The 27912-nt window shown below is 37.6% G+C and overlaps 1 protein-coding gene across 1 annotated transcript in view; it reads right to left on the reverse strand.

The window, feature by feature from the left end:
- NKAIN3 (sodium/potassium transporting ATPase interacting 3) overlaps positions 1–27912 on the reverse strand; it is a gene marked incomplete at both ends in the record, with an annotated part of 591729 nt that overhangs the window by 35502 nt on the left and 528315 nt on the right. The window contains one exon of the mRNA XM_084229169.1: positions 2778–2838. Within this exon, the coding sequence (XP_084085295.1) occupies positions 2778–2838 (61 nt within the window). The remainder of the gene's footprint in view (positions 1–2777; positions 2839–27912) is intronic.

Raw genomic sequence — 27912 nt, forward strand, 5'->3', positions numbered from 1 at the left:
TTAATTTTTAAGGCTGGCTGACAGCTTTCAGTCCAAGAACAAGGTTTAACTTTGCATTTTGAATAATGCAGAGTTTTTCATTATCTAGAATAGGAATCAAAATGATAAATGATATTTTGTCTGCCAAAATACTGTGACATGACATTATATATTTGCAGGTACCTTTTGCAATAAGCTTTCCAGAAGTATACTTAGACAAATTGGAAAGCTACCAGTATTTTTTTTTTTATGTTAAAACTTTGGGAAAATAATTCAAAGGACACATCTTCTTGACTGTGGGTTGGTAATGTCATATCCAAAGGGCAGTTTTTTATTGCACCCAAAAGCTAAGTGTTGGCACAAATCATACTAGACTATGAGATCATTGAAATTGGCTTCAGACACTCCTTTTGCTCACATCTGCCTTCTGAAGACTCTGGGACAATTTAATTACAATTGCACTTTTGATTCCTACTTCTTTCAATAAAAAATGTAAAATTACCCTCACTTGAGAACTATCAGACTAAAAGGTTTGTGATTGCTTTTCACTGTCATCTCTCTTCTAGCAGATTATCATGTCAGGTCGGGCCAGGGCATATTTACTTTGGTTTTGAGCATCAAAGGCTCTTTCTGGCTCTAAGAGTTACTTGAATGGATCGTAACGCAACTATTATATCCAGATGTCTCTCGGTAACTTAATGTATGGCCCTAATAACAAACACTAGAATTAAACCATTAATAGAATAGGCTGCTAGCAGCTGCTTCAATGCCAGTTTGATGGGCATTAAAATAGCTGATTCAGAGATTTCTATAGAGAAACTTAAGTTAATTAAGGACACCAAAGTCAATGACACTACTATATCTGTCAGTAGCAATACAATCCATATATACTGGCATTATTACCCTGAAAGAAGGCTGATAGAAGGTCAAAGAACATTTAACCAATTTAGATGAGTCTTTTATTTTGCATGTCACTTTGGATTTCCAAGTTTTGCTTAAAATCAGCAGCGTCAAGGCTTTCTTCTACTAGATAAAAGAATACTATTGATCAACCTGCCTTTTTCTCAAAAAGTTAGGGCCAAGCATTAGTGTTGTTTGTGATCCTCCAACCAGGTCAGTGAGGAGGAAAAGAAAGAGAACTCTTGGCACTTACTGAAGGGATTTATTTACAAGGGTTTCAGTTGGAATTTGCCAGTCTATGTATCATTTTTTTTTTTAAGATTTATTTTATTTATACAAGAAGTAGTGTATAGGCCAGAAGTGCGGGAGGGTGATAGGATTCACCAGAGACAGAGCAGGGAACAGAACAGGCAGACTGACAAAATACACTGCTGAGGGGAGCAGCGGGAAACAGGACAGATCTGCCGCGCCATGTGGGTTGCTCCGTGGCCGGTGGGGATCGAACAGGCATAGCAGAGGCTGCAGACAGCTTCACAGTGCTGAACAAAACTGCCTGCGCCACAAGGGAGGCCCATACGTATCAATTTTTGAAGTATTTGTTCAGTCCCAACTCTAATAATTTCTTTTAGGTCCCAATTCCAGGCAAATTTGTTAGTGCTTCACGAGATGTTTTTGGTTAGTCAGCCTCATAGCTGTAAGTCAGAAAACTGCTGCTGACTTTCCAAACAAAACTGCTGCTGATTTTCCAAACATTTCTTAGACACATTGCGGGACTACTAATGGAACCCCTGAAAAATAGACTTTTTGAAGTTAACCTCAGTGTGGGAAGTGTTGCCATTACAACTGCACTTTTGAAATGCCACAAACTTTCTGGCTCATTTAGCATTAAAAAAATTCCCAAACAAACGATGCAGCATGTTTGCATGTTTTCGCTGCCTGATGAGTTTAATCACAGTCTAATATTTCCTCCCCTTGGTCAAGTAAACTGAAGTGAGACCTCATTGTCAACTAGCTTCCTGATCATATATCACCACATCTAGTTGGTGGCAGGCATTCATCAGCCCTCTTTAGAATTGTGTTCTAGAAAGAAGTTATAATGGCTAGCTTAACACCCCTCTGAACTGTACAATTCAGACAGTAAAGTAACCTGCAATGATAGATATTAACCAAGTTTTAGGAATGATTTGTTTGTCTATAACAATTTACCTTTTAAATAATTTAATATTTTCTTTAACATTATGTGAGTCCATACAGAGTTGTACTAAGAAGTGTCTTATAGGTTAATAGTTGTTCAATAAATGCCAGTTTTTGACCTATGTTGTTAAATGTTTACCCACATAACTTTAGGTCATAGGTCTTTTTTGAGTGTTCTGTTAAAATATGATTATTTAAATTTTTAACCTCTCACAAATTCTTTTCAGCATCACTTTTTAAAAACATATCACGTTAAAATTAGTCAATTTAATTTTCTCGGAGCATTTCATATAGTTTACATGCACACAGATCTTGTAATGTGTTGTCCTGATGTTATTTCTAACATATTTCTAAATTTTGCAGCCAGCATTCTTATAATTGGTGATGGATAAAAGAGCTCCTAATTTTCTACTCAGTATAATGTTTAGGTCTCTGATGAAAAGTCACTAAGACTTGATATGACAGCAAACTATAGGTTTCTGTGTCTCTGGGCATCCTGCCACACAAGTTGGGGGCAGAGTTTCAATTCTTAACACCATTTTATTCATCTGCAAGTTAGTATGTAAATGTTTGATTGTAGTTTAAATGCTGAGTTCAATCATTTTAAATTCCAGATATGAAAGATTTCATAGTTCTGTAATGACTTCTTTTGGAATCTATATCTCTTCCAAAATAAGCTGATAGGTAGATAAAATAGTACTTACAGGTATCTTCTTCTTCCATGAAAATACTGATCACATAACAGGCATACACAAAACCAACCAACTGCAAAGGAGAAAAAAAAAAGTACTTTAAGAATTTATGTCAAATGTCCATCATTAAAGAGTTTATGTAATCTAATAAAGATTAGGACTGTAGAATAACATCTATGAATTTATAATAGAAAAAATCTTGTTATTAAATAACTTTGATATTAAGTTTTTTATTTCATTTTCACTTACCTTTAATAACTTTCTAAAAATAGGTAGAAATTGTTAAAAAAACAATTACTAGATATTCTACCTAGATTTTGATTTGGAATTTACATTTCTTGTATTTAAGATTCACCACTGGTGGTTTGAAACATATATTTTTTAGTTTTGCCTATGTAGTAACAAGCATCATTACTGCTACATTTTAATGTTTAACATGAGGGTTAATTTATTTTTTGAAAAAGTAGTCTTATTTATTTATTTGTAAAATTAATTTATGTACTTGTGGGGATACTAGGATACCCCCATCAGGTATGACCACTATAGTGCACCCACCACTGAACTGCCCATTGTCCACCACCATAGCCCATTGTGTTTCCTTCCCTCTTTAATACCAGATGGTGTCACTTAAGAAAACCAAACTAAGGGTCAAATAAAGGCAAGCTTAAAAATTAACCCTTGAAAGCTGGCTATAGAACTGAAGCACCCAGAGAGGGAGAAGGAGTGGTGTAGAGGGGTTGGGGTATGGGTAAGAACAAAAAAGGATAATAATAATGTTTAATAGCCATGAAATTAGTCAATCACAAATTAAATACCAATCTTCTGCTTAATAATTTAAAATGATCCAAAAGTTTAAGTTCTGTTTAAATACTAAATTGTTTTGTTGATTAAATTTATAAGAAGAGACCGGGCGTGCAGGGGAGCGCGTCGCCGGCACCGGCATTTTGCAGCAGGGACCCTTCTTGCTGGAGACTGTGTGAACCCAGCAGAAGGCTCACCGAGGAGACAGAGGTTAAGCTGGGAGGCTTGCCCACACCGGGCACCTTCTAGCCTGCAGTTCCAGCCCAGAGGGGAGCAGCACCCACCGCTGGGGCAGACCGGGCGTGCAGGGGAGCTCGTTCCCGTATCGCCATTTTGCAGCAGGGACCTTTCTTGCTGGAGACTGTGTGAACCAGCAGAAGGCTCACCAAGGAGACAGAGGTAAGCTGGGAGGCTTGCCCATGCTGGGCGCCTTCTAGCCTGCAGTTCCAGCCCAGAGGGGAGCAGCACCCACCGCTGGGGCAGACCGGGCGTGCAGGGGAGCGCATCCCCAGCTCTGGCATTTTGCAGCAGGGACCCTTCTTGTTGGAGACTGTGTGAACCCAGCAGAAGGCTCACCGAGGAGACAGAGCAGGGACCTGTCTTTGCTGGAGACTTGTGAACCCAGCAGAAGTTCCCCAGAGGAGCCAGTGGTGAGCTGGGAAGGTCGCCCAAGATGCCTGCCAGTACCAGCAACACAGTGTCACAAGGAATACCGCAAATTAGAAAACAGGCAGTAGGGAGTAGAAAAACAACATGCAACCCAGCAACTCCTCAGCAAAATAGCACACCACAAAAAGAAAACCATCTACCAGATTGCAATGACAGTAACTTGGAAGAACTTCTGAGCCTTCCAGATAGAGAATTTAAAATTGCTGTGATTAAAAAACTGACAGAAGTCATAAAGGAAAACAATGATAAGGGGAAAATAATTAATGACCAGAAGAATGAAATTGAGTCCCTAAAGAGGGAAGTAAAAGAAATGCAGGAGATCAAAGAATTAATGGAGACGATAAAGAACTCTGGGAAAAGCAGTGAAAGCAGAATAGATGAAATGGAAGAACGAATAAGTACTCTTGAAGACACAGAAATAAAAAGAACTAAAACAGAAAAGGAAGGAGAAGTACGAAGGAAAAAGACCGAAGAAAGACTTCGGGAACTATCTGACTCCATGAGGAAAGGAAATATAAGAGTTATAGGAATCCCAGAAGGAGAGGAGAGAGATGTAGGAACAGAGAAAATATTCATGGATATAATTGAAGAGAACTTCCCAAACGCTAAGAAGGATCTGAAAATTGATATACAAGAAGCAAGAAGAACACCAAACTTCCATGACGAAAGGAAAAATACAGCAAGACACATAATAGTAAAGCTCCCAAGAATCCAAGACAAAGAAAAAATAATGAAACTAACAAGAGGGAAGAAACAGATAACATTCAAAGGGAAACCAATCAGACTGACATCAGACTTCTCTGAAGAAACACTACGGGCAAGGAGAGAGTGGAGGGACATAGTCAACAGACTCCAAGAAAACAGATGCCAACCAAGAATACTCTATCCCGCAAAGCTCTCCTTCCTCTTTGAAGAAAGAATATGGACCTTCCCAGACAAACAGAAACTCCGGAATTTCATTGCGACTAAACCCCCACTCCAAAAAATACTACAAGGAGTCCTAAAGCCAGAACCTCAGAGGGACGAATAACAACAAAAGAAGGCCAAAGAAAGTTATTAAAAGAATAAATAAATAAAATCAAAGGAAAGACAAACACAATGGCAAATACAGATGCTAACATATCAATACTAACTCTAAATGTAAATGGACTAAACACTCCAATAAAAAGACACAGAGTTGCAGGCTGGATTAAGAAACAAAACCCAACCTTTTGCTGTCTCCAGGAAACACATTTAGCTGCAAAAGATAAAAATAGACTCAAAGTTAAAGGATGGAAAAAAATTCTACAAGCAAATGGACCAAAAAAGAAGGCAGGTACAGCTATACTCATATCAGATAAAACAGATTTCAAACTTAAAAAGATAAAAAGAGACCCCAGTGGTCATTACATTATGATCAAGGGGATAATACTTCAAGAAGAAATAACACTCATTAACATATATTCACCAAACGAAGGAGCACCAAAATATATCAGACAACTATTGGCATCTCTGAAAACAGACATCAGAGAAAACACATACGTAGTGGGAGACTTCAACACACCACTATCAACAATGGATAGATCAACAAGACAAAAAATAAGTAAAGACACTAAAGCTCTAAATAAGGATCTAGAGTGCTTAGGCTTAACAGACATATATAGAACACTAAACCCAAAAAATCTGAGTATACATTTTTCTCAAGCGCACACGGATCATTCTCTAGGATCGATCATATACTGGGGCACAAGACAAACATCAACAGATACACCAAGATTGAAATCATACCAACCATCTTTTCTGACCATGAAGGCATCAAACTAGAAATAAGCCATAAAGAGAAGGCAAGGTATTCTCCTACCTCATGGAGATTGAAACCCACACTACTGGAAGTCCACTGGACTAACGAGGAGATAAAAGAAGAAATTAAAAAATTCTTTGAATTGAATGACAAGGAGGACACCAATTTCTTAAATGTATGGGATGCAGCAAAAGCAGTAATAAGAGGAAAATATATAGCAATAGATGCTCACATCAAGAAACAAGAAAGAACTCAAAGAAACAACCTAATCTCGAAACTCAAAGATCTAGAAAAAGAACAACAAAAAAGCCCCAAAACCAGTAGAAGAAAAGAAATAATAAAAACCAAAGCAGAAATAAATGAAATCGAAACTAAAAAAACAATCCAAAAGATCAATGAAACCAAGAGCTGGTTCTTCGAAAAAATAAATAAAATAGATAAACCCCTTGCCAGGCTCACAAGGGCAAAGAGGGAGAAAGCACAAATAAATAGGATAATAAATGAAAGAGGAGAAATCACAACGGACACAGCAGAAATCAAAAGAATTATTAATAACTACTATGAAGAATTATATGGAAACAAGTTTAACAATCTAGAGGAGATGGACAAATTCCTACAACTCTACAATCACCCAAAGCTAGATAAAGAAGAAATAGAACACCTAAACAGACCAATTACAATTAGCGAAATTGAAATGTTAATCAAAAACCTCCCCAAAAACAAAAGCCCAGGACCTGATGGATTTACAAATGAATTCTACCAAACATTCAGAGACGAATTGGTACCTATCCTTCACAAACTCTTCCAAAAAATTGAGAAGGAAGGTATAATACCTAACACGTTCTATGAAGCCAACATTACACTAATACCAAAACCGAACAAGGACAACACAAAAAAAAGAAAACTATAGGCCAATCTCCCTAATGAACACTGATGCAAAAATCCTCAATAAAATTTTAGCTATCAGAATCCAACAGTGTATCCATAAGGTAATTCACCACGACCAAGTAGGATTCATTCCAGGGACACAAGGATGGTTTAACATCCGAAAATCAATCAATGTTATCCAACACATCAACAAAAAGAAATATAAAAAACATATGATAATATCAATAGATGCTGAGAAAGCTTTCGACAAAGTGCAACACCCACTCATGATAAAAGCCCTTGAAATTCTTGGGATACAAGGAACGTACCTCAACATCATAAAGGCCATATATGACAAGCCAACAGCCAGTATCATTCTCAATGGTGAAAAGCTGAAAGCAATTCCATTAAGATCTGAAACAAGACAAGGATGTCCACTTTCACCACTGCTTTTCAATATAATACTGGAAGTCCTAGCCAGAGCAATAAGACAAGAGAAAGACATCCAAGGAATCCAAATAGGAAAAGAAGAAGTCAAACTATCACTCTTTGCAGATGATATGATAATATACATAGAGAAACCCAAAAACTCCACAGAAAAACTAATTCAACTCATCAATCAGTTCAGTAAAGTGGCAGGATACAAAATCAACATGCAAAAGTCAGTAGCCTTCCTATATACAAACAATAAATCTGAAGAAGAAGAAATCAAAAAAACCATCCCTTTTATTATTGAAACAAAAAAAAATCAAATATTTGGGAATAAATCTAACAAAATAGGTAAAGGACCTATACAAAGAAAACTATAAAACACTGTTAAAAGAAATAGAAGAAGACACAAAGAAATGGAAAGACATCCCCTGCTCATGGATTGGGAGAATAAACATTATTAAAATGGCCATCCTACCAAAAGCAATCTACAGATTCAATGCTATTCCAATCAAAATTTCAATGTCATTCTTCAAAGAAATAGAACAATTATTGATGAAATTCATATGGAATCACAAAAAACCCCGAATAGCCAAAGCTCTCCTGAAAAAAAAAGAAGGGAATGGAGGCATCACACTCCCAGACTTCAAACTCTACTACAAAGCCATAATCATCAAAACTGCATGGTATTGGAACAAGAACAGACATACAGACCAATGGAATCGAATAGAAAATCCAGAAATAAACCCACAGATTTATGGTCAACTAATCTTTGACAAAGGAGCAAAGACTATGCATTGGAGCAAAGAAAGTTTGTTCAATAAATGGTGCTGGGAAAACTGGGTCGCTACATGCAAAAGAATGAAGCTTGACCACTACCTCACACCATATACAAAAATCAACTCAAAATGGATTAAAGAACTAGACATAAGACCTGAAACCATAAAATACATAGAAGGAAATATAGGCGAAACACTACGTGATTCGCATATCAAAGACATCTTTACAGACACATCACCCAAAGCAGTGATAGTGAAGGCAAAGATCAACAGCTGGGACTACATCAAATTAAAGAGCTTCTGCACAGCAAAAGAGACAATAACAAAAACAAAGAGATACCCCACCAACTGGGAGAAAATTTTTGCACACAACACTAATGATAAAGGACTGATCACAAAAATCTGCAAAGAGCTGATGAGACTCAACAACAACAAAGAAAATAATCCAGTCAAAAAATGGATAGAGGAACTAAAAAGAAACTTCTCTGAAGAGGAAATGCAAATGGCCAACAGGCATATGAAAAAATGTTCAACATCATTTGTAATCAGGGAAATGCAAATCAAAACTACCATGAGATACCATCTTACACCAGTGAGAATGGCACATATTAAAAAAAATAGCAACAACAAATGTTGGCGAGGTTGTGGAGAAAAAGGAACTCTTCTGCACTGTTGGTGGGAGTGCAAACTGGTCCAACCACTATGGAGAGCTGTGTGGAGATTTCTGGACCTACTAAACATAGAGCTTCCACAGGATCCAGCAATTCCACTCCTAGGTATTTACCCAAAGAACACAGAAACATCAATTCCAAAGAACACCTGCACCCCTATGTTTATAGCAGCACTGTTTACAATAGACAAGCTTTGGAAACAGCCCAAATGCCCAAAAATAGATGACTGGATCAAGAAGATGTGGTACATATATACCATGGAATATTACTCAGCATTCAAAAAAGATAAACACATGCAATTTGCAGCAACATGGATGACGCTGGAAGGGATCATGCTCAGTGAAATAAGTCAAAAAGAAAAAGAAAAATACCGGATGGTCTCACTCATAGCAGGGATCTAGAAAACTTAAATAAGGGACCAGGAAAATGAATAACTATAAGAAAGTGAAAATCAAAATCAACAAAAACTATGAACCAGAGACACTTTTTTGGGGGGTGGGGGGCGGGAGGGGAGGGATTGGGGTCAGAATGGGGGGATTGCAATTGTATGGGGAATATAAAAATAAAATTTATTAATTAAAAAAATAAATTTGTAAGAAAATGCATTATCTTTCAGGTCATGGGTCATAAAAGAAAAGGAAAAGAAAATTTATATTCTAGATACCAGAGGTTAAGAAAATAGATTCAGACGATAAGAGTGTAATCTTTCTAGCATTTTATATTACTTTCTACACATTTTTATACTGAGAAGATTTTGATTATTTATTTAAAATTTTTCATTAGTGAGGCATTCTTATTTTACATTCTTATAAATTTCTTTCACAACATAGGACTTCTCCCTTAAGGTGTGGTGACCATAGCTTTCCTACCATGAAAGCACCCATGTTCCTCCACCATAGTCCATTTTATGCCCTTCCCCTCTCCAATTCCTTCTACCCTTCTCTCTCCTCCTCCTTCAAATCTATGGTTTGCTTTCAGAGCTGTTTTCTGGTTTGTCTTTGTCTGAGCCTTTGTTTAATTCAGGAGATATTTTAATCTATGGAGGCAGAGACTGCATTTCCTGGAGCACAAAATCGTCAATGAATCTAGTCTGGTCTACAATTAGTCTGAAAAGAACTTTGATGAAAAATAGATATTTCAATAACAGTAATAGTATTTTACTTTTGCTTTTCTTCCCATTGTTAAAATCTGTTTCCTCTCCCTTTCCCCCTTATAAAATAATATTTAGGTTGCAGTTAGTCCCAGGATGGAAGATGGAAATTTGCAACTGTAGAACAAGAAGATGGTGTTTGCAACTGCCTGCCCCATAGGGCTAAGACATGGATGTATGCCCTGGCCTAGGATGTGATGGATTCTGAAGAGCTCTGTTTGTGCTGTTCCAGAGTAGGACCACACCCAAGAAGATTTTTTGTAGGCAGGTGACTTCAGAAGAATGATGTTAATACTTTGGATACAGAAGGTTAGTAGGAGTGTTAAATGGCCTGCCAGAGAGGCTGTTAATCTACAGAAACAGATGAACATGTTAACAGAGGGAGGGAATGGGTTTCAGAAAAATCCTCAAAAGCACCCTGATTGTGGAAGACTCTGCATTTGGGATCTGCTACCCCCAGAAAGCACTCTCTGCTAGATCACAACTGAGGCTGCTATGTAAAACCTTGTTCCTTACCTCTTCTCTCATGATTTTTCCTTCCACCCATGCCTGGAATGATCCCAAAGAGTAGCTAGTGCGACTATAGAGAGTTATACTAAGATGAGCATACATGTCAGCTCTGCCATTAATTCCTCCTCCCTCCTCTCCATGTGTTTATTAGTTTTGTCTTCAATCCTTGGATTTTTGCATGAAACCTATGCCATATGACCATTTTGTGAGCATTATTTTTTCTTAAAATAGTTACAGTAATCTGTAAACCTAATTCACTCAGCACACAGATTGTAATTCACCTTGACAGACTCTACTGTCCCCATTAATCCCATTATATTGTGGCATTCCTGCTCCCTCACCTACATTGCTAGTGCCACAGTAACACATACTTTCTGACACATAGTCCTTGAGAGGATGCTGTGTTGGATATTGCTAAAAGTCAAATTTTCTTAGTTTTTTAAAATAAAAATGAATAAAAATAGAAGGCATTTTCCACCATTATCCCAAGGATTTTTTTTTTCTTCTCATTCTTTTCAATACATGTGTTCTACTTTGGATTATTTCATGTGCCTCTTTGGAGAACTTACTTTGAAGTGACCCCATTGCTTGCGAAACAGTTCAGTGAGATCAGGTGACATGAGTTCTAATGACATAAGCATAGACATAACAGATTTTATTTGAATCTTAAAGAGACTGGACCAAGTGACAGCCAAACAGATCAAAAAGTCTCCGTCTATCCAGTGTGATTAAGATGTCTGATACCTAGGTCTCTTCCTGCTTTTCTGCAAGAAGAAGGGTAACAACAGATTAATAAGTCATATTACAATTGAAAAATGTAATCTTGTTTTGTTACTTCGCTTATAGGCAGAAATTAGGGGCTACATTGCTTAATTTATCTTGGAAATTGCTTATTGAGTAGTTTGACTGTAGTGACTTGATAGCTATTATGTTCCAAGAATTTTCATCAAACCCAGGAACTTGGATCTCTCAATTTCATTAAATAACACAAATCAAAATGTTTTCCTAGAGTGCTTTAGGGCCTTTGTAGGATAAAGCTAAGGCCTTCATGATAGCTCAATACTACAGTGAATGTTATTTTTCTGCTGGTTAAAAAAGACTGCACTTCCTTAGAAAAAATATAGTATTTCTAATTGTAACTTTATATTTATTTCAAGTAGGATAAATTATTATTCTCTGTTCATTGATGCATTTTGAGATGGGGCAGATATCTAATGTATAAACATATTATAAACCTCTTTGACAGGGAACCTATTCTGGTATCTTCAACATTAGCTCATTACATTCCATGGGTCCATCATCATAGGTTGGTTCATTGACACTTTCTGGAAGCAAGGCCAGAGGATTGCTGTAAAGGACCCTTGAAAGCAAAATCGGTGAAGTCAGAGCTGAAACATTATTCTCACATCTTACTTTGTAGAGTAAATTTGATGGGGTGAAAATAATCCCATTCTGATAGAGAAATTATGACCTAAAACTAAGTCTACTTGACCACTTTTAGGTTTGCTTTCTAGCTGTTATACAATAAGAGTTATGAAAAATGTTAACTGCTGTGGCTGAACCATTATTTTTTTTCTTACAAACTTCTTCATTTAAGGATAAAAATCTAAGCACTCTAAGGAATCTTTATAATATCAATTAAAATTTTATTTTATTTTTTGCAGAAAACTTTTTAATGATTCTATTCCAAGTACCCTTCCTGGCTAAACATAAAAGAATTGTCCAGATGGCTAATACTGAAAAATAAATGCAACTTTTATAGCCCTGATTTCACCATTTGAGTAAATGCATTGGTAATTTCAGGAGAGGTTTGGTGTTATATGAGATATTGAGCAAGTTAGTAACAAAGCATGAGGAGACTAATATATATGTATTTTTATGAAGGCAAAGAGAGCAAGAGCATTTAAATAGTTTTTCAGAAATATGTTTTTGCCTAAATTTTATTTACCATGTATTTTTTCCCATTAGTGTCCCCTGAATTGTGCTAAAAATAACAGGCTAACAGTTTTATGAAAAGATTCATTATTTATGGTCAACTAATCTTTGACGAAGGAACAAAGAATATGTACTGGAGCAAAGAAAGTTTGTCCAATAAATGGTGCTGGGAAAACTGTCGCCACATGCAAAGGAATGAAACTTGACTACTACCTCACACCATGCACAAAAACCAACTCAAAATGGATTAAAGAACTAGACATAAGACCTGAAACCAAAAATACACAGAAGAAAATATAGGCAAAACACTAAATGACATGCACCTCAAAGACATCTTTACAGACACATCACCCAAAGCAGTGATAGTGAAGGCAAAGATAAACAGCTGGGACTACATCAAATTAAAGAGCTTCTGCACAGCAAAAGAGACAACAACCAAAACAAAGAGAAACCCCACCGACTGGGAGAACATTTTTGCACACAACACTAATGATAAAGGACTGATGACAAAAATCTACAAAGAGCTGATGAAACTCAACAAAAACAAAGAAAATAATCCAGTCCAAAAATGGGCAGAAGAGCTAAAAAGAAACTTCTCTGAAAATGAAATGCAAATGGCCAACAGGCATCTGAAAAAATGTTCAACATCACTTGTAATCAGGGAAATGCAAATCAAAACTACAATGAGATATGATCTCACACCAGTGAGAATGGCACATATTAAAAAAAAACTAGCAACAACAAATGTTGGCAAGGTTGTGCAGAAAAAGAAACTCTCCTGCACTATTGTTGGGAGTGCAACCTGGTGCAACCACTATGGAAAGCTGTGTGGAGATTTCTCAACCTACTGAAGATAGAGCTTCCATCTGATCCAGCAATTCCACTCCTAGGTATTTACCCAAATGACACAGAAACAGTAATTCCAAAGGGCACCTGCACCCCTATGTTTATAGCAGCACTATTTACAATAGACAAGCTTTGGAAACTACCCAAATGCCCAAAAATAGATGACTGGATCAAGAAGATGTGGTACATATATACCATGGAATATTACTCAGCATTCAAAAAAGATAAACACATGCAGTTTGCAGCAACATGGATGGAACTAGAAGGGATCAAGCTCAGCGAAATAAGTCAGAAAGAAAAAGAAAAATACCGGATGGTCTCACTCATAGCAGGAATCTAGAAAACCTAAATAAGGGACCAGGAAAAAGACTAATTAATACAAAGTAAAAATCAAAATCAACAAGCAACTATAAACCAGAGACACACTCTGGGGGTGAGGGGGTGGGCAGGGAGAGAAAATATTAGGGTCAAAATAAGGGAGGGGAGCAATTGTATGGGAAATATAACCAAAATGAAAATGCATATATTGTGCAAAAATGAAAAATGATGTAAGAATTATATAAAATATTAAAAAAAAGATTAGTTACATATTTACTGAAGAGAAATGGTCAATTTATTCATTTCTCCTTTTCTAAATGAGTCTTTTGACTGACAGCATGTAACACCAAGTTCTTAATCATAGTGACAGTGCACTATCCCACTTTATTTAGCGAATTTTTCTTTTTGTCACTAAAAATGTGCATTACCCTGTTTTAAAAGAATAGAGCAATGTATAGCAGCAGAAAATTTGCCAGATCCAATTGTTCACAAATGGACATTAATAATTCCTTAGTAGATAATAAGAAAAGAATTTTGACTAGGTGACTGAAATATACGGCACCATTATCAGGAATCAGTCAGATAAAGACAAATCATACTAGAATTATTAGATCATTCTTCAGGTCCTCAGAATTTGTCAGCCATAATTTCAATATTGTAACAAAGGAATTAATTAAAATATATTTTTTACTTTTGCTTTATTGATGGGAACACTTATAAAATATTTATTTCAAAAATTACTTTTTCCTATTGTGATCAGCCAAACGGATGCTTAATTAACAATGTTATTCTCATGAGAACCTGTCTAGACACCATGTTAATTACCATTTTCTAGACGGCTGACTGTGTGTTGCTCTCCACTTCCCAAAATAAAAGTTTAAATAGTCTCTGTGGTTTTTTGTTTATCTCTGAGAAATGGAAGAAAATGTATTCTTGCCAATAGCAAAGACACACAAAATAAATGACATCAGTATGATAATCCTGATTATTTCTACTTCTAATAAAGTTTTGAGTCATTCATTTAAGACACCTTTTCCTCTTCCATGACAAGATTCTATCTCTATAGTTATAACATTTAAATTTTCTCCTGTGTTATAAATTCTGACTGCATAAATTTCATCTTTTTTTGATATATTGAGTGCAAACTACATAAAACTAGATTTCAACACCACTTTTTGAGTAAGGGATTGATTAGTTTTTGCAAGTAGGATTTGTGTATGAGGTTGATTTGTTTTGGCCTGCAGACCTTGTACACAGATAGACAAGATTAGGTTTTGAACATTCAAACACTAGTTGATGTGTGTGTCCTTCTAGTTGTGGATCTTAGTAAGACTGACTCAGAGAAATGAGTCATCTCTAAGAGCACCTCCGTATTCAGGGATCATTTTTAAGTGAAACAGAAGGACGAGAAAAGCTCATTTAGGGAACTCAGAAAGGAGAGCTCAACCAGGACTAGGCTGAATAGTGAAAGAATTGATAGGGCAGAAGGAAGCCAGAAGGACTGTTGAACAAAAATAATTCCCCAATTACTGTCCTAAATTTTCCAGCATTTGCACCAAAGTTTAAGACTTAAAGCTTAAAAGATTCCTTAAGGAATGGCAGAAGTTTCTCTCTGTAACACATGGATTCTAAAATGCTCTTTGTTAGCTAATTTTTCATCGAGTCCAAAATGGCTATTAAAAAAATCATGGCCAAAGCTTCCATGGAGTCAAGCAGAATTGACACATTTTGCTCAGTGCAAAATTTTATCACAGGAAAATCATTAAGTTGAACGTTGGTGAGTAAAACGCTTTTGCATGTGATTTATTTGGGTTAAGGTGTTAAATTACTTATAAGAGAAAGTAGACTTACCTAATGTCAAAAGTGTGCCAGTTTGGGGGTTTTACTCTACTTATAAACTATTACTTTTTCATGGATGCTGAGTCAGAGACAAAGGACTTTATTACTCACAACAGCAGCAGCACAGACTAACTTCTTATGTCTTTGCGGCGGCCCTTTGCCCCTCGGGCCGTCATGAATCCCTGTACCCTGGGTTGTGTCCTAGGAGAGGACCATCGAGCGACTTCCATAACACAGGGATACAAGCACAGGATGGGGGAGAATCTACACCACCCCTGAGAATCTAATTCATGCATAAGGGTTGTTTGCTGAAAATGCAACCCTGAAAAATTTGCTCTGAAAAATAAGAGAAAGATTATAAGCTTGGAAGTTATTGCTGTATTTATAGATGGCGTTTATAGCTGTGTGACTGAATTAGATCAGTAAGGGAATGAATGAGTGAAGCAGAGAAGGGATCTGGAGATGAAGTTCTGTGCCATGATGATATTTAGGGGTTGGGGAAAGTTTAAAAAGCCAGCAAGAGAAGAAAAGGACTATCGAGAGAGATGAAAAAAAAAATAGCAGAAAGTGAGGGAAGTTGTGTCAACAATCTCTGATAATTCAAGGACCACGGGCACTGACTATTGGCTACTGAACTGGACAATGTGGAGAATACCAGTGACCTTGGTGGGTGTTTTTTGATGGAGGGTGGAACAAAAATCTGATCAGAATGTGTTCCAGGGAAAATACAGTGTCAACAATATTTTCTAGGAGTTTTGCCAAAAAGGAGAGTGAAAAGGGAAATAGTAGCTGGAGAAAGTTGTAAGATCAGTGAGGTTTTTTTTTTTCCAATTTATAATTTTAAGGTGGACTTTACCACATGTTTGCAGTTTGATAGGAATATGCTCTTCTTTAAATTACAATCTACAGTTTGGGTAATGGGAGAACAAACATTATTTTGCTTGTCCAAGCATCCATGAACTTTTTTATCTGCTTTAAAGCCCTCTACAATCCTGCTCTACCTTCTTGAGTCCACCCATTCTTATTTTTGCTCACTACTTCTTAACCCTTTCTTACATTTCTGCTTATAGAAACCCTCTCATCCTTTAAGCCGTGTTGTAAATGTCATTGTCTTTGCTCCCTCTAGTCAGTAAACCTCTGGTCTGAACTCTCTCAGCACTTATATCTCTAATGACAGCATCCAGCACTGCTTTGTGCCACGGCTGTGTTTGCATTTGTCACCTTCCCAGTAGGTCTCTGAAGCCAGAATCTACTGAGACAGCTGATGCAAAGGTAATAGGCTACATGATCCTGGCTGGTTCCTTCGGGAAGGGGACCTGCTGCTTCTTTCCCTACTTTGGCAAAGTCTTATGTTCCTCAGGGAAGACACATTTCAATATTATTTTCATCTCTCTTTACCTCCAGGCTCTTTCAAGGTGAGAGCTTTTTCTTAAACCTACTTGCATTTTTGTCACCTGGCACTTTTCTGGTACAAAGGAGGTACTCATTCAATATTTTTGAATAAGTAAATGATGAGAAGCATTGTATTTCCAGTTGAAGTAGGGAAGGGACACCAGTATAACTGAATAAAGTAAATTAATTTTAGAATTCCAGCATATTATCAACCCTGAAATGCCCACATCATAGTGTCTCTAAGTCAAAGGAAAAGTCAACGCAGTGTGCCTCAATGGTGGCTGTCTTGATTTGATGAGTTCTATAGATTTTTGCTGCTTTGCTCTGATACTATCTGAGTTATGCAGTAAACATGAGTCAAGGGTTATACCATCTTAGATGATGGACAAAACATAAATATGTAGAAAGAAAAGGCCTATTAGGCTATTTTCACTTCTGAGTTAACTATTCATTTGATTTTTACAAGAAACCAATTATTTGAAGTATATTAGAATTAGTTTAGGTATTCCAGATACAATCTGCTTCCTTCACTGGGGAGAGGAAAGATAATATAATGGAGTAAAATTTTTTCAGTGATATATTGAAGTAATGATAAGTGATTTTGATAAGAAATGGTGCTGTTACAGCTCCTCTAGTAAGCTTAAATTCAACAGGCCCTCTTGATAACATCTCAGGATGACAGACAATAGAGTGCCCCAACACATAACACATGGAAAGAATTTGGGAGTCTCCTGACTCCTGCTTCTAGAAGGGGAGGGGTTCAACTATGTGCAATGGCTGACCCTCCCTTTTGGATTGGACAGCAGGCATGCACTGCTTTTCTAGGGTATTATTAAAAACGCCAGGATGAAAGAACAGGCAGCAGGTGGAGAGTCTCATCTCACAGCTCTTTGTGGACACATTTCTTTCTCTATGGCTCCCAGGAGGGCCTTTTCTTGCAACTGTCACCCATGTCCATCTGTTTTCTCCTGCATGCCCAGCAGAACAGAAGTTTAGGTTCTTAGGATTCCCAGGGGAAGGAGTCCTGGGAGGGACTGGCTTCTTATTTATTTGGATCACTCTGGGGAGAGTGTGAATTCTAGTAATTGCCAATCTATTTGTTTTCAATCAAGCTGCTCCTGCTTTTCCTTCAGGAGTCCAGAATTAGAGTTATGTCTGTTTATGAAAGTGTCCTATGCCAAGTGAAGCTTGAAATTATTTGAAGACATTTGGTTCAATCTCCTAAGAGTCCCACTGGCATTCTGGGTTCCAAATGAATCAATGAATATGGAAATAAGTTGTTTTCTCCATGATGACCATAAAAATGCACAACAGCAACAGCATCACATTTATTTGGGCTTTGGGGATTTATTGCTCTTACGTGTATAGGAAGCACTTGTATAGACAGTCAAAATGGAAAACAAATGGCTTGCTGGCTTCCACTAAGGAAGATAAGCCTTTTAATGACATACTTTTGTGATGCAAACACTGCAAAAGCTAGCTCAGCAATATCACAGAACACAAAATGTTACTTTGACTCTCAAAGAATATTGCTCTTAAATAGTGCATTTCTGGGGCCAAGTCATGGAGGAACAACATCTTTCATAATAAAATAAAATAAAGGTACCTATTATTTAAGGAAGTCATTTCAGTGAGCATGTTTCCACACACAATTTCAGTAATTCTTCAATGGTGTCATGGGAATAGTGTGGCGGATTACAGTGTCTGAGTGTTTGAGATAATTTATAAGAAAATTATTTTCCATTGAGGAAAATTTCATCCAGTTTTTATCTATTTTTCCATTCCCAATGTAAACTAAAACAATTTATAAATATGTGAGAATACCAGAAACATAATGTGGACATAAAAATTTGCTTTTATGATAGAGCCGGAATGTGACTGGTAAGGTCTTGGGTGAGCATACATCTCTCTCTCTCTACCGAGACTTACACGTAATCTGGGTTACATCACACTCTGTCTCCTCCACACCTGCCCATTTATGTGGAGCCAGGGTCAGCTAACTGGAATAGACACTGCGGTTGGGCAGGAGCCTTCTTTGATGGGTTTCAGACATACTTGTTTGCCTCTTTCTCCTGTTTCTTAAACTCTTGACTTCACTCTCTAACAACTCAAACCTCTGTTCTTATGAATCATTTTGAATCTGCTGTCTGGATTACTAGAGCATACAGACTCTTTGTACACACCCCTTTTATGTTGGGGCATCTCATTGTCTCAGGAGTGTGTCTCAGTGACATTTTTGCTGATGTGCCTTCAAATCCACTCTGCCTGTGGACCATGCAACCCAGGAGTGTGAGCAGGCATTTAGAACAGATATTCTCAGAACACCCACTGGAAGATTGAGGATGGCAGAGAAGCCATGTTCAGCCCCTTATGCTTAGGCTGTCAGAACATGCCTATCACCCCTCTACTCACTGCCTTTCTGTTTCTCACTGAGGACCTGGCTCAACCAGTAATTGATCTATTGGGAAACATCTGCAAATGGCAATGCCTGGAGCCCTGTCTAAGGGGGACACTGCTCTTACCTCCCAGTGACTATCGTGCAACTTCAATAGACTGCTCAGCTGTTGTTGCAGGTGGACTTGTATAAGGATATGTAGAGCTTATAGCGCTCAGCAGAACCAGATACAGGAAAGCATTCCTTTGCATATATTTGTTTGTGGAATTTGAGGGAAGACATTTTGAAATAAGGAAGCCTGCTTTCTCTGTGATTAAATGGGATTTTCACAAAATTGTCCATTTATTTGAGGGACATATTTGATAGCCACACCTGGTAAAATATTGCAGATGCAATGATTACTTGCCTGAATTAGAAGATGCAGTCAATTTCACCTAATTCTATCTCTTTGAATGGCAGTCAGAATGGGGCTGATGATGCTGTGGTCCAGTTCAGTGGCGGTCCCATAAAATTCTGTGTGAGAAGCTACCAGTCTTTGTAACAAATGCACCTTTGAGTGAAGTCAGCTGTGTAACCTGTGTGATGGCCATTCTTCATCACTGCTACAGAAAATCACCATTTGGGGTTGTGAGTAAAGGAAGTTCCCATATCCTGGCCTACCTGACCTCCCCTGACGGCCTTAGTGAAATAAATCCCGAGTTCTGCCACTGTACCTATGTAGTGTTCCCCCACCCTACTTGGTCATGAGCCTCTGTATATCTTCTTTCCTGACTTTTAGAATAATATCTCAGTCCCTAGGTCTGATGGTGTACCTAGCATTCTTGGATTCTTAGAGTTCTAGCTAACATTTAGAGAATGAACATGAGGTCACTTTTGCTGCCAGTGTTGCTCTCTGTACCCAGGTGTCATGACACATTTCTTGTTCTTAGGATCCAGTATAGTTTACCCTTAGTGGTTATGGTTGTCGCCATAGCTTCATGGTTAGCAAGGTCTCAGTTCAAATTTTGTCTTGTCCCTATTATTTGAGTGACTTTTAGCCAAGTATTTAGCCTTTCTGAGCCTCAGTTTCTTTATCTGTCATAGGGGAATAATGATCATATTACTTCATTGATTTTTGTGAGGATTATTGAGATAATGAGTACGTAGTGCTCAGCTGGAAACTATTCTGGACACTAACCAACCACTAATTCATTGAGTCTTTATAACTCTAAAAGCCAAATTCTATTATTAACTCCCTTTTGTGAAAGAGAAAATTGGGGCACAGAGGTTAATTAACTTTCCCTCAAATCACTCAAGTAGGAGTTGACACTCTTGCTCTTTAGCCCATAATGCTGACTCCTCCCCTTACTACTGTTCTATAGGTAGTTATTCTACAAGCCAAAGCTGCATTTACTTAGTGTCCCCAAGAAGATGGTAAAAAATTTTTGAGTAAGCCTTCCATACAATTAAATTTATCCACCTTCTCACTCAGTACATCAATCACCACATGCTATGTACTTTTTAAGTGGTGGTTTAATCTTTGAACAACACTTTCAGAGTACAAAATTTAAGCCAAAAGAATAAAATAGCCCCAGGATACTTATAACTAATTATCCAGAATTTTTAGATGTTAAATTTTTTTACTGAATACTTTTTCAATCCAATAGGCTGCAATCATCATTGTTCATTATAGTATGTTGAAATCAATAGAAAGGAATTTTTTCACTAATGATACCCATTTTCTTATCTTTTCTGTGATGACTTTGGAATAAACGCAGAAATATATGGCCATGAATTTGTCTTTCTAATATTAGTGCCTGTCTGGGTGTAGACAAAATCATTATCACTAAAGTATTATAGAAAACTGCTTTGTTGAAATTCAGGTGCACCACATATTTGCAATGAAGTACAGTCTAACAATCATGAGCAAAAGTGAAATGAAGTTAATTCACTATGACTTAAATCTTAGAAAGTCTATAATGACCTCTAGGGGTCTATCATCTTGTTACTTAGAGCCCCTAAATAATGTATGTAACAATCTGTTCCATTTGAGGATGGTGGAAGGAAGGCATTATATTTTCTGCTCTATAATTTGTTGAATGCATTTTTTTTTGGAAGAATAGGTCAGTTGCCTTGGTTCAAGGAAGCAAGCTTAATAACACCACCTGTCAAACAATTTTGGTACTCTATTGATGAAAGCTGGTTGTGTGATTTCTGGAGGATGAAATCTGTGCAGTACATGCAACAGCCAAGTTGTTACAGTCCAACTATTTGAAATGGAGCCACGCATAACCAGTGTGGTCAGTGGGAACTGTGGGTTTTCAGAGAAATGTCTGTGTTTTTGTGGTGCCAGAACTGACTCTCAGTAACCTTGGTTGCCAGAGGGCTGTCCTTTAAGGGTAGACCTGTCATTCTTGGGTAAAGAATGTTCATACTTAACTAAACTCCAGAAGGAATTTGGGGATTGAAATATTACTCAGAAAGGGTATATGGGTTGGGTTAGGATGTTCAGGCTGAAAGTGGGTTAAAAATTATTTTTTCAGCTAATTTTTTTGCATTTAAATATTTTACTTCAGGAACCCATGAAATTTGTCTGTTTTAAAGATCTGAATTATATTTTAATTTAAAAGTCTTTGCAGACACACTGCTCTGATAAAAACGCTTAATAAAAAACAGGTTATATTTGTGCAGTTGTGAATGAAAATAAACAGCACCTCTGCTCCATTTCAGGTATTTGCAAATACCTGAGATTTTCACGTTTGTGAGATACTATTATCTTTCTTTTGTGGATAAAGAAACCAGAATAACTTGTTTCAGTTTACATAGCTAGATTATAATGGAATCAGGGATCAAATGCAAGGCTTTAGTCTACAAAGCCTACCCCACTGACACAGCTCCAGCTGTCTCCACATTCACTGGGCAAAACCTAAGATGAAGAAGTTGGCTAGATGAGAGATTCCCCACTGACTCAGGCACTGTGGTATCTCACTTGATGCTGTCCTGCCTGCAAGTCCATTCTTACTCATTGATGGACCAAAATAAGCCCCAATCCTATATCAGCTCTGTTTCTTTCATATTTTTTGTGCTCTTCTTGAGTAAAAAGTAGACTAGAACTATACTGCTCAGGCCCTACAAATAAAAACAAATCAGGGGGCCTCCCTGATGGCGCAGGGGTTAAAGTCTCAGCACTATCAAGCTGTTGTCAGCCACTGCAGCACCAGTTCGATCCCCAGCCAGCGAGCTAACTCACATGGCACAGCAGACCTCTCCTATCTCCCCCACTGCTCCCCCACCAGTGTGTTTCAGTCCATCTGCCTGATCTGCTTCTCACACTGTCTCTGGGGAATCCTCTCACCACCCCCAACACCTATGGCCTACACCCCAGTTCTTGTATGCATAAATAAATAAAAAAATCTTAAAAAAAAGAACAAATCAAACTTATTTAGCTTCAAACTTGGCCTTCATCTCCATTCTCAAGTTTACTCAGTTTCAACTTTAGCCTCAGCTTCATTTTGGGTTGTTGGCAAGTTGTATTCATCTCTAGTTATAATTTTTAGGGATTCTTCTAGATAGCATTAAATCTAGAGAGCCACTGGCTTCCTCTTTACCCATAGTGGCAAATCAATTTATTTTATTCATTCAAATAAAGAGAATACATTAATAGAGTGTACCATAAACTTTTCATACAACAAAAATCTTGACTCTAGGAAAGTTCCAAACAAAACATAATTTATACTACTTTCCTTCTCCATTCATTCTTTTTTATTTTTTTATATATTTTTTTAATAAATTTTATTGTTATATTCCCCATACAATTGCAGCCCCCCATTCTGACCCCAATCCCTCCCCTCCCGCCCCCGCCCCCCCTAAAAGTGTCTCTGGTTCATAGTTTTTTGTTGATTTTGATTTTCACTTTCTTATAGTTATTCATTTTCCTGGTCCCTTATTTAAGTTTTCTAGATTCCTGCTATGAGTGAGACCATCCGGTATTTTTCTTTTTCTTTTTGGCTTATTTCGCTGAGCATGATCCCTTCCAGCGCCATCCATGTTGCTGCAAATTGCATGTGTTTATCTTTTTTGAATGCTGAGTAATATTCCATGGTATATATGTACCACATCTTCTTGATCCAGTCATCTATTTTTGGGCATTTGGGTTGTTTCCAAAGCTTAGCTATTGTAAACAGTGCTGCTATAAACATAGGGGTGCAGGTGCTCTTTGGAATTGATGTTTCTGTGTCCTTCATTCTTTTTTAATAATTGAGGATAAGAAGTCTTTCCTGTTTAAAGTTACTGACCCTCTTTCTCTAATATGTCTCTTTTCTTGATTTTTTTCAAAGATCTTTCTTTTGCTTTTGTAAGTTTGTCTCCAAATATCTCCTCCTCACAGACTTTTTTCCTTCTTCTTTCAAAAATGTTTAGTTCTCCCTTATCTTACAAAAATGTTACTTGAGGGCCTCCCCGGTGGCACAGCAGTTGAGCGTTGGGTTGCGAAGCTGCCCACGGCCTCTGTGGTGCCAGTTTGATCCCCGGCTGCTCCCCGGCCACCAGAGGAGGGTCCCACATGGCGCGCAGACCTCTCCTGCTGCCCGCTGCTCCCCTCAGCAGTGTACTTTGGTCCTTCTGCCTGCTCTGCTCCCTGCTCTGGCTTTGGTGAATTCTCTCACCCTCCCGCGCTTCTGACTGTACCCAGTGCATGTATAAAAACAAAACAAACAAACAAACAAACAAATAAATAAATAAATAACATGCCTCTAAAAAAAATGTTACTTGATTCTGTCATGGTTTATAGTTCCTACTTACCACCTGCAAATTTGTGAAATGAATGTTATCAGTTGCCTCCTTTCATTTGTTTTTCACTCCTTCATTTGCAATTTTTTATTCCTTTCTTTGCTATTTTTTTCTGCTGAGACTGCTTTTTTTGTTTTGTTTTAAGGCGAGACTTCACTTTTTTTTTAAGATTTATTTATTGATACTAGAACTGGGGTACAGGCCAGAGGTGCGGGAGGGTGAGAGGATTCACCAAAGACAGAGTGGGGAGCAGAACAGGCAGATGGATTGAAATGCACTGCTGAGGTGACCAGCAGGCGTGGCAGGAGAGTTCTGCCACACCATGTGGGTATCTCCCTGTCTGGCCGGGAATTGAACCCGCGTTACAGAGGCTGTGGACAGCTTCACAGCACTGTGCTCAACCTGATGTACCACTGGGGAGGCCCAAGACTGCTCTTTTAAAGGTTAACAGCCCACATTTAATCAAATCTAATGTTTATTTTATCCATCCAAATTCACATAGTTTGACACTGTATCCCAGCTGGATGGTGAGGGTTAGGTTCTGCTGGGCTGCCACACTCTCCCTCCTGCTAGAACCTCTTAATCTGCCTATGTGTTTCAGCCTGGCCCCAGAACTTAGAAGCAATTCTTGGTAACAGTGGACTTGAAAGACTCCAGGTCAATGGTGGGACACAAGAAGAAGTTACTTTCTGAAATTAGCAGAATGGTACTGTGTGGGTGCTATCCTGATTTTCCCTTTGGGTAAAACAGATCAAACATTCACAATCCAAGTGTAGTACAGACTTAGGGGTGGGAAATTCTGCCTATGATCTGGGGAGGAAGGACTGACTCCAAAACAAACTTTATGAGTATTAAAGTAAACTCTGATCTGGGCTATGCTCAACAGCCAAGGATTTTGTGACTCAACAAAACAAAGCAAGCCAGGATCCAGGCTTCATGGTAGTGGCACATTATTGGAGTTCTTAATTTTAAGGAATAAAACCAGTCAGGGCCACTTAACAGGAGAAAGAATATGGGGAATGAAGATATGGGAAGCAAGAACAACTCCTTGAGAAAAGGGAATATTGAAGCCAAGGAGAGAGGTATCTGGATTTGCCTTCCAGTTTAGGAGGGTGGGCACAGGGATTGAAGGAAGGAGCACAGGGCAAGGAATTAGGGCAGAAAAAACAGAATTGCTGATGAACTACACAGTAAGGAATACATTAATAATTATACAGCGTGATGCTCATACTTGTCCTGGTTTCCTCCAAGATATAGGAGATACTCATCTTAGCACATGAAATTACTCCTAGACTCTAGCAAATACTTGGGAAGGGCTCCTAATACATTGCTAGGTTTGGCTTCCTTAAGCTTGGACTTCAAAAGATCTAAGGGCATGTGCTGCTACTCAAACCCAAATTCCCATGCACATTAACTAGGATATTGTTAAACTATAAATTCTGACTTTGTAGATCTGAGGTGGGTCTGCATTTCAGGCAAGTTCCCAGGATATACTGATATTTCTGATTTGCAGACCATTCTTTGAGCAGCAAGGAGTTCAGGAAGCACTTGGTATTATGAGTAGCTAGGGTAGGGCAGAACCTGTCTTTTCAGGAAATCAGTCCCAAGGTTGGTCTTTTGGCTCTGGTCTAATTAAAATCTAATGAATGTAGATAGAATAAAAACTAATGTCAATATGTACTGTATGTCACCATTTGTTTACAAAAATGCAGAAGTGTGTGTGTGTGTGTGTGTGTGATGCCTATATGTAGCTGTAGGTTTCTAGTTGCTTATTCTTCACCAACAGGACCTCTATTTTGGGATGACAAAGTGTCTGGGATAAAATCTATCCCTCTCAGATATGGGTGATAAATTTGATGTGACATGGGACATTTTTTTATGTCTATTTTTTTATTTTTTATTTTTTTAAATTTAAATATTTTATTTTATATAATTCTTATATCTTTTTTCATCTTTTCACAATGTATGCATTTTCATTTTGGTTATATTCCCCATACAATTGCACCCCCCCCTTATTTTGACACTAGTCCTTCCTTTCCCCACCCTTCCCTTGCCCCCCACCCCTCAGTGTGTCTCTGGTTTATAGTTGCTTGTTGATTTTGATTTTTACTTTGTACTGATTAGTCTTTTTCCTGGTCCCTTATTTAAGTTTTCTAGATTCCTGCTATGAGTGAGACCATCCGGTATTTTTCTTTTTCTTTCTGACTTATTTCGCTGAGAATGATCCCTTCTAGCTCCATCCAAGTGGCTGCAAACTGCATGTGTTGATCTTTTTTGATTGCTGAGTAATATTCCATTGCGTATATGTACCACAACTTCCTGATCCAGTCATCTATTTTTGGTTTCAGGTCTTAGCAACTCAGTTTTCCCAGCACCATTTATTGAACAAACTTTCTTTGCATATCTTTGCTCCTTTGCCAAATATTAGTTGACCATAAATCTGTGGGTTTATTTCTGGATTTTCTATTTGATTCCATTAGTCTGTGTGTCTGTTCTTGTTCCAATACCATGCAGTTTTGATGATTATGACATGGGACTTTTAAAGCTATTTAAAGTGGGTTGACTGCTGGGAAGCATGCCCTTATGTTCTTTTTTCTTTTTGGCTGGAATATTGATGCGATGGCCTCACTCCAGCCACCATATTGTGATAAGGTGGTTTTGAAGATGAAAACTTTGTCACAAGAATGAGGAAGAAAGATTTTAGAGCCAGCATCTCTGATGACCTTGGAGCTACCATTATAGGCCTGCTTTGCCTGCCACAGGTCTCGCTGAAGAAAGGGAAATCTCTACCTTAAATAACTGTTGCAGCTAAATTTAATTATAAACTGGTCCTATATCCACATAATATTTCTTGAAGGTTATCAACAGAATAGTTATCAGCTATTGTTGCCAGAGAGGGTAACTGATATTCCTTGGTATAGGGATGGGAGGAAAATTTAAATTTTATAGTATCACCTTCTGTACTTTTTCAAGTTTGTATTCCAAGAAGATAACAACAACAAACAATCACAAATAACAACAAATAAACAAATGATAGCAACAAAAACACATACACACACACACAAATCCAAGTGAAATGAATACAATATAACATGAGAAACTTTTCTTATGAGTATTTAAGAAAAATATACTCTGAATTTTCAATCCCTATTTTCACATCATTTGAGTGATATTTTCTTTTCATTAAAGATGAAAGTGGACCCAGCTGCATTATCTGCATTTAATCAGATATTTGTACATGAATAGAAATTAGCATGCATAATTGACATTCAACACAACTCTGAGTTTCTATCTTGCCTTCTGTAGAATTTTACATCTGCATCACTGTCCAAATAATTAAAGCTCCAGCAATTTTGCCACTGAAATCACGTATCCAAGATTTTGAATTCATATTTTTGATTGATAATAAAGAAATAAATGGCTGAGGAAAATGTATTTTGACACTCAGTATTTTTGGGGTTTTGATTGAGTTGAACAAACCTACTTAATGGTGTATTGGGTTTTTATTGGTAGTGTATTTTAGGGCAACTATCCCAGGAAGTACAAATCTTCATGTGTAATCAACATGAAATTAGTCAAGATCATTTAAATATCTCTACAAAAGGGGTTTAATTTTATTATAAAGTCAATTTTCTGTGTCCTGTTCCTAGGAAAAATTTCTCCTCTTTTACCCAAACATTCCATTTTCCCCCATAATTCCAATATTTTGATCATGTGTCTGGTCAGCCACCTCCCTTTGCACTTTTCCCTGGTGTGTGTGTGTGTGTGTGTGTGTATCACATATGTGTGTGTGTAAATGTGCACACACACATAGACATACAAACTGCATACCTTCAGGGAGCAAATCACACTATGCCAGAAAATGTAACAGGTGTTCCCTGATTTCTCCAATCTACATGGCCTCATTAGAATACATGTACAACCTGGTGTTCTTTGTCTAATTCCAATCCACAGATATGTTTCCTTTGGTTCCTATATTGTTTCCCTAAAATATGAAGA

This window comes from Talpa europaea (assembly GCF_964194135.1).
Source record: "Talpa europaea genome assembly, chromosome: 3".
NCBI classification, from domain to species: Eukaryota; Metazoa; Chordata; class Mammalia; order Eulipotyphla; family Talpidae; genus Talpa; species Talpa europaea.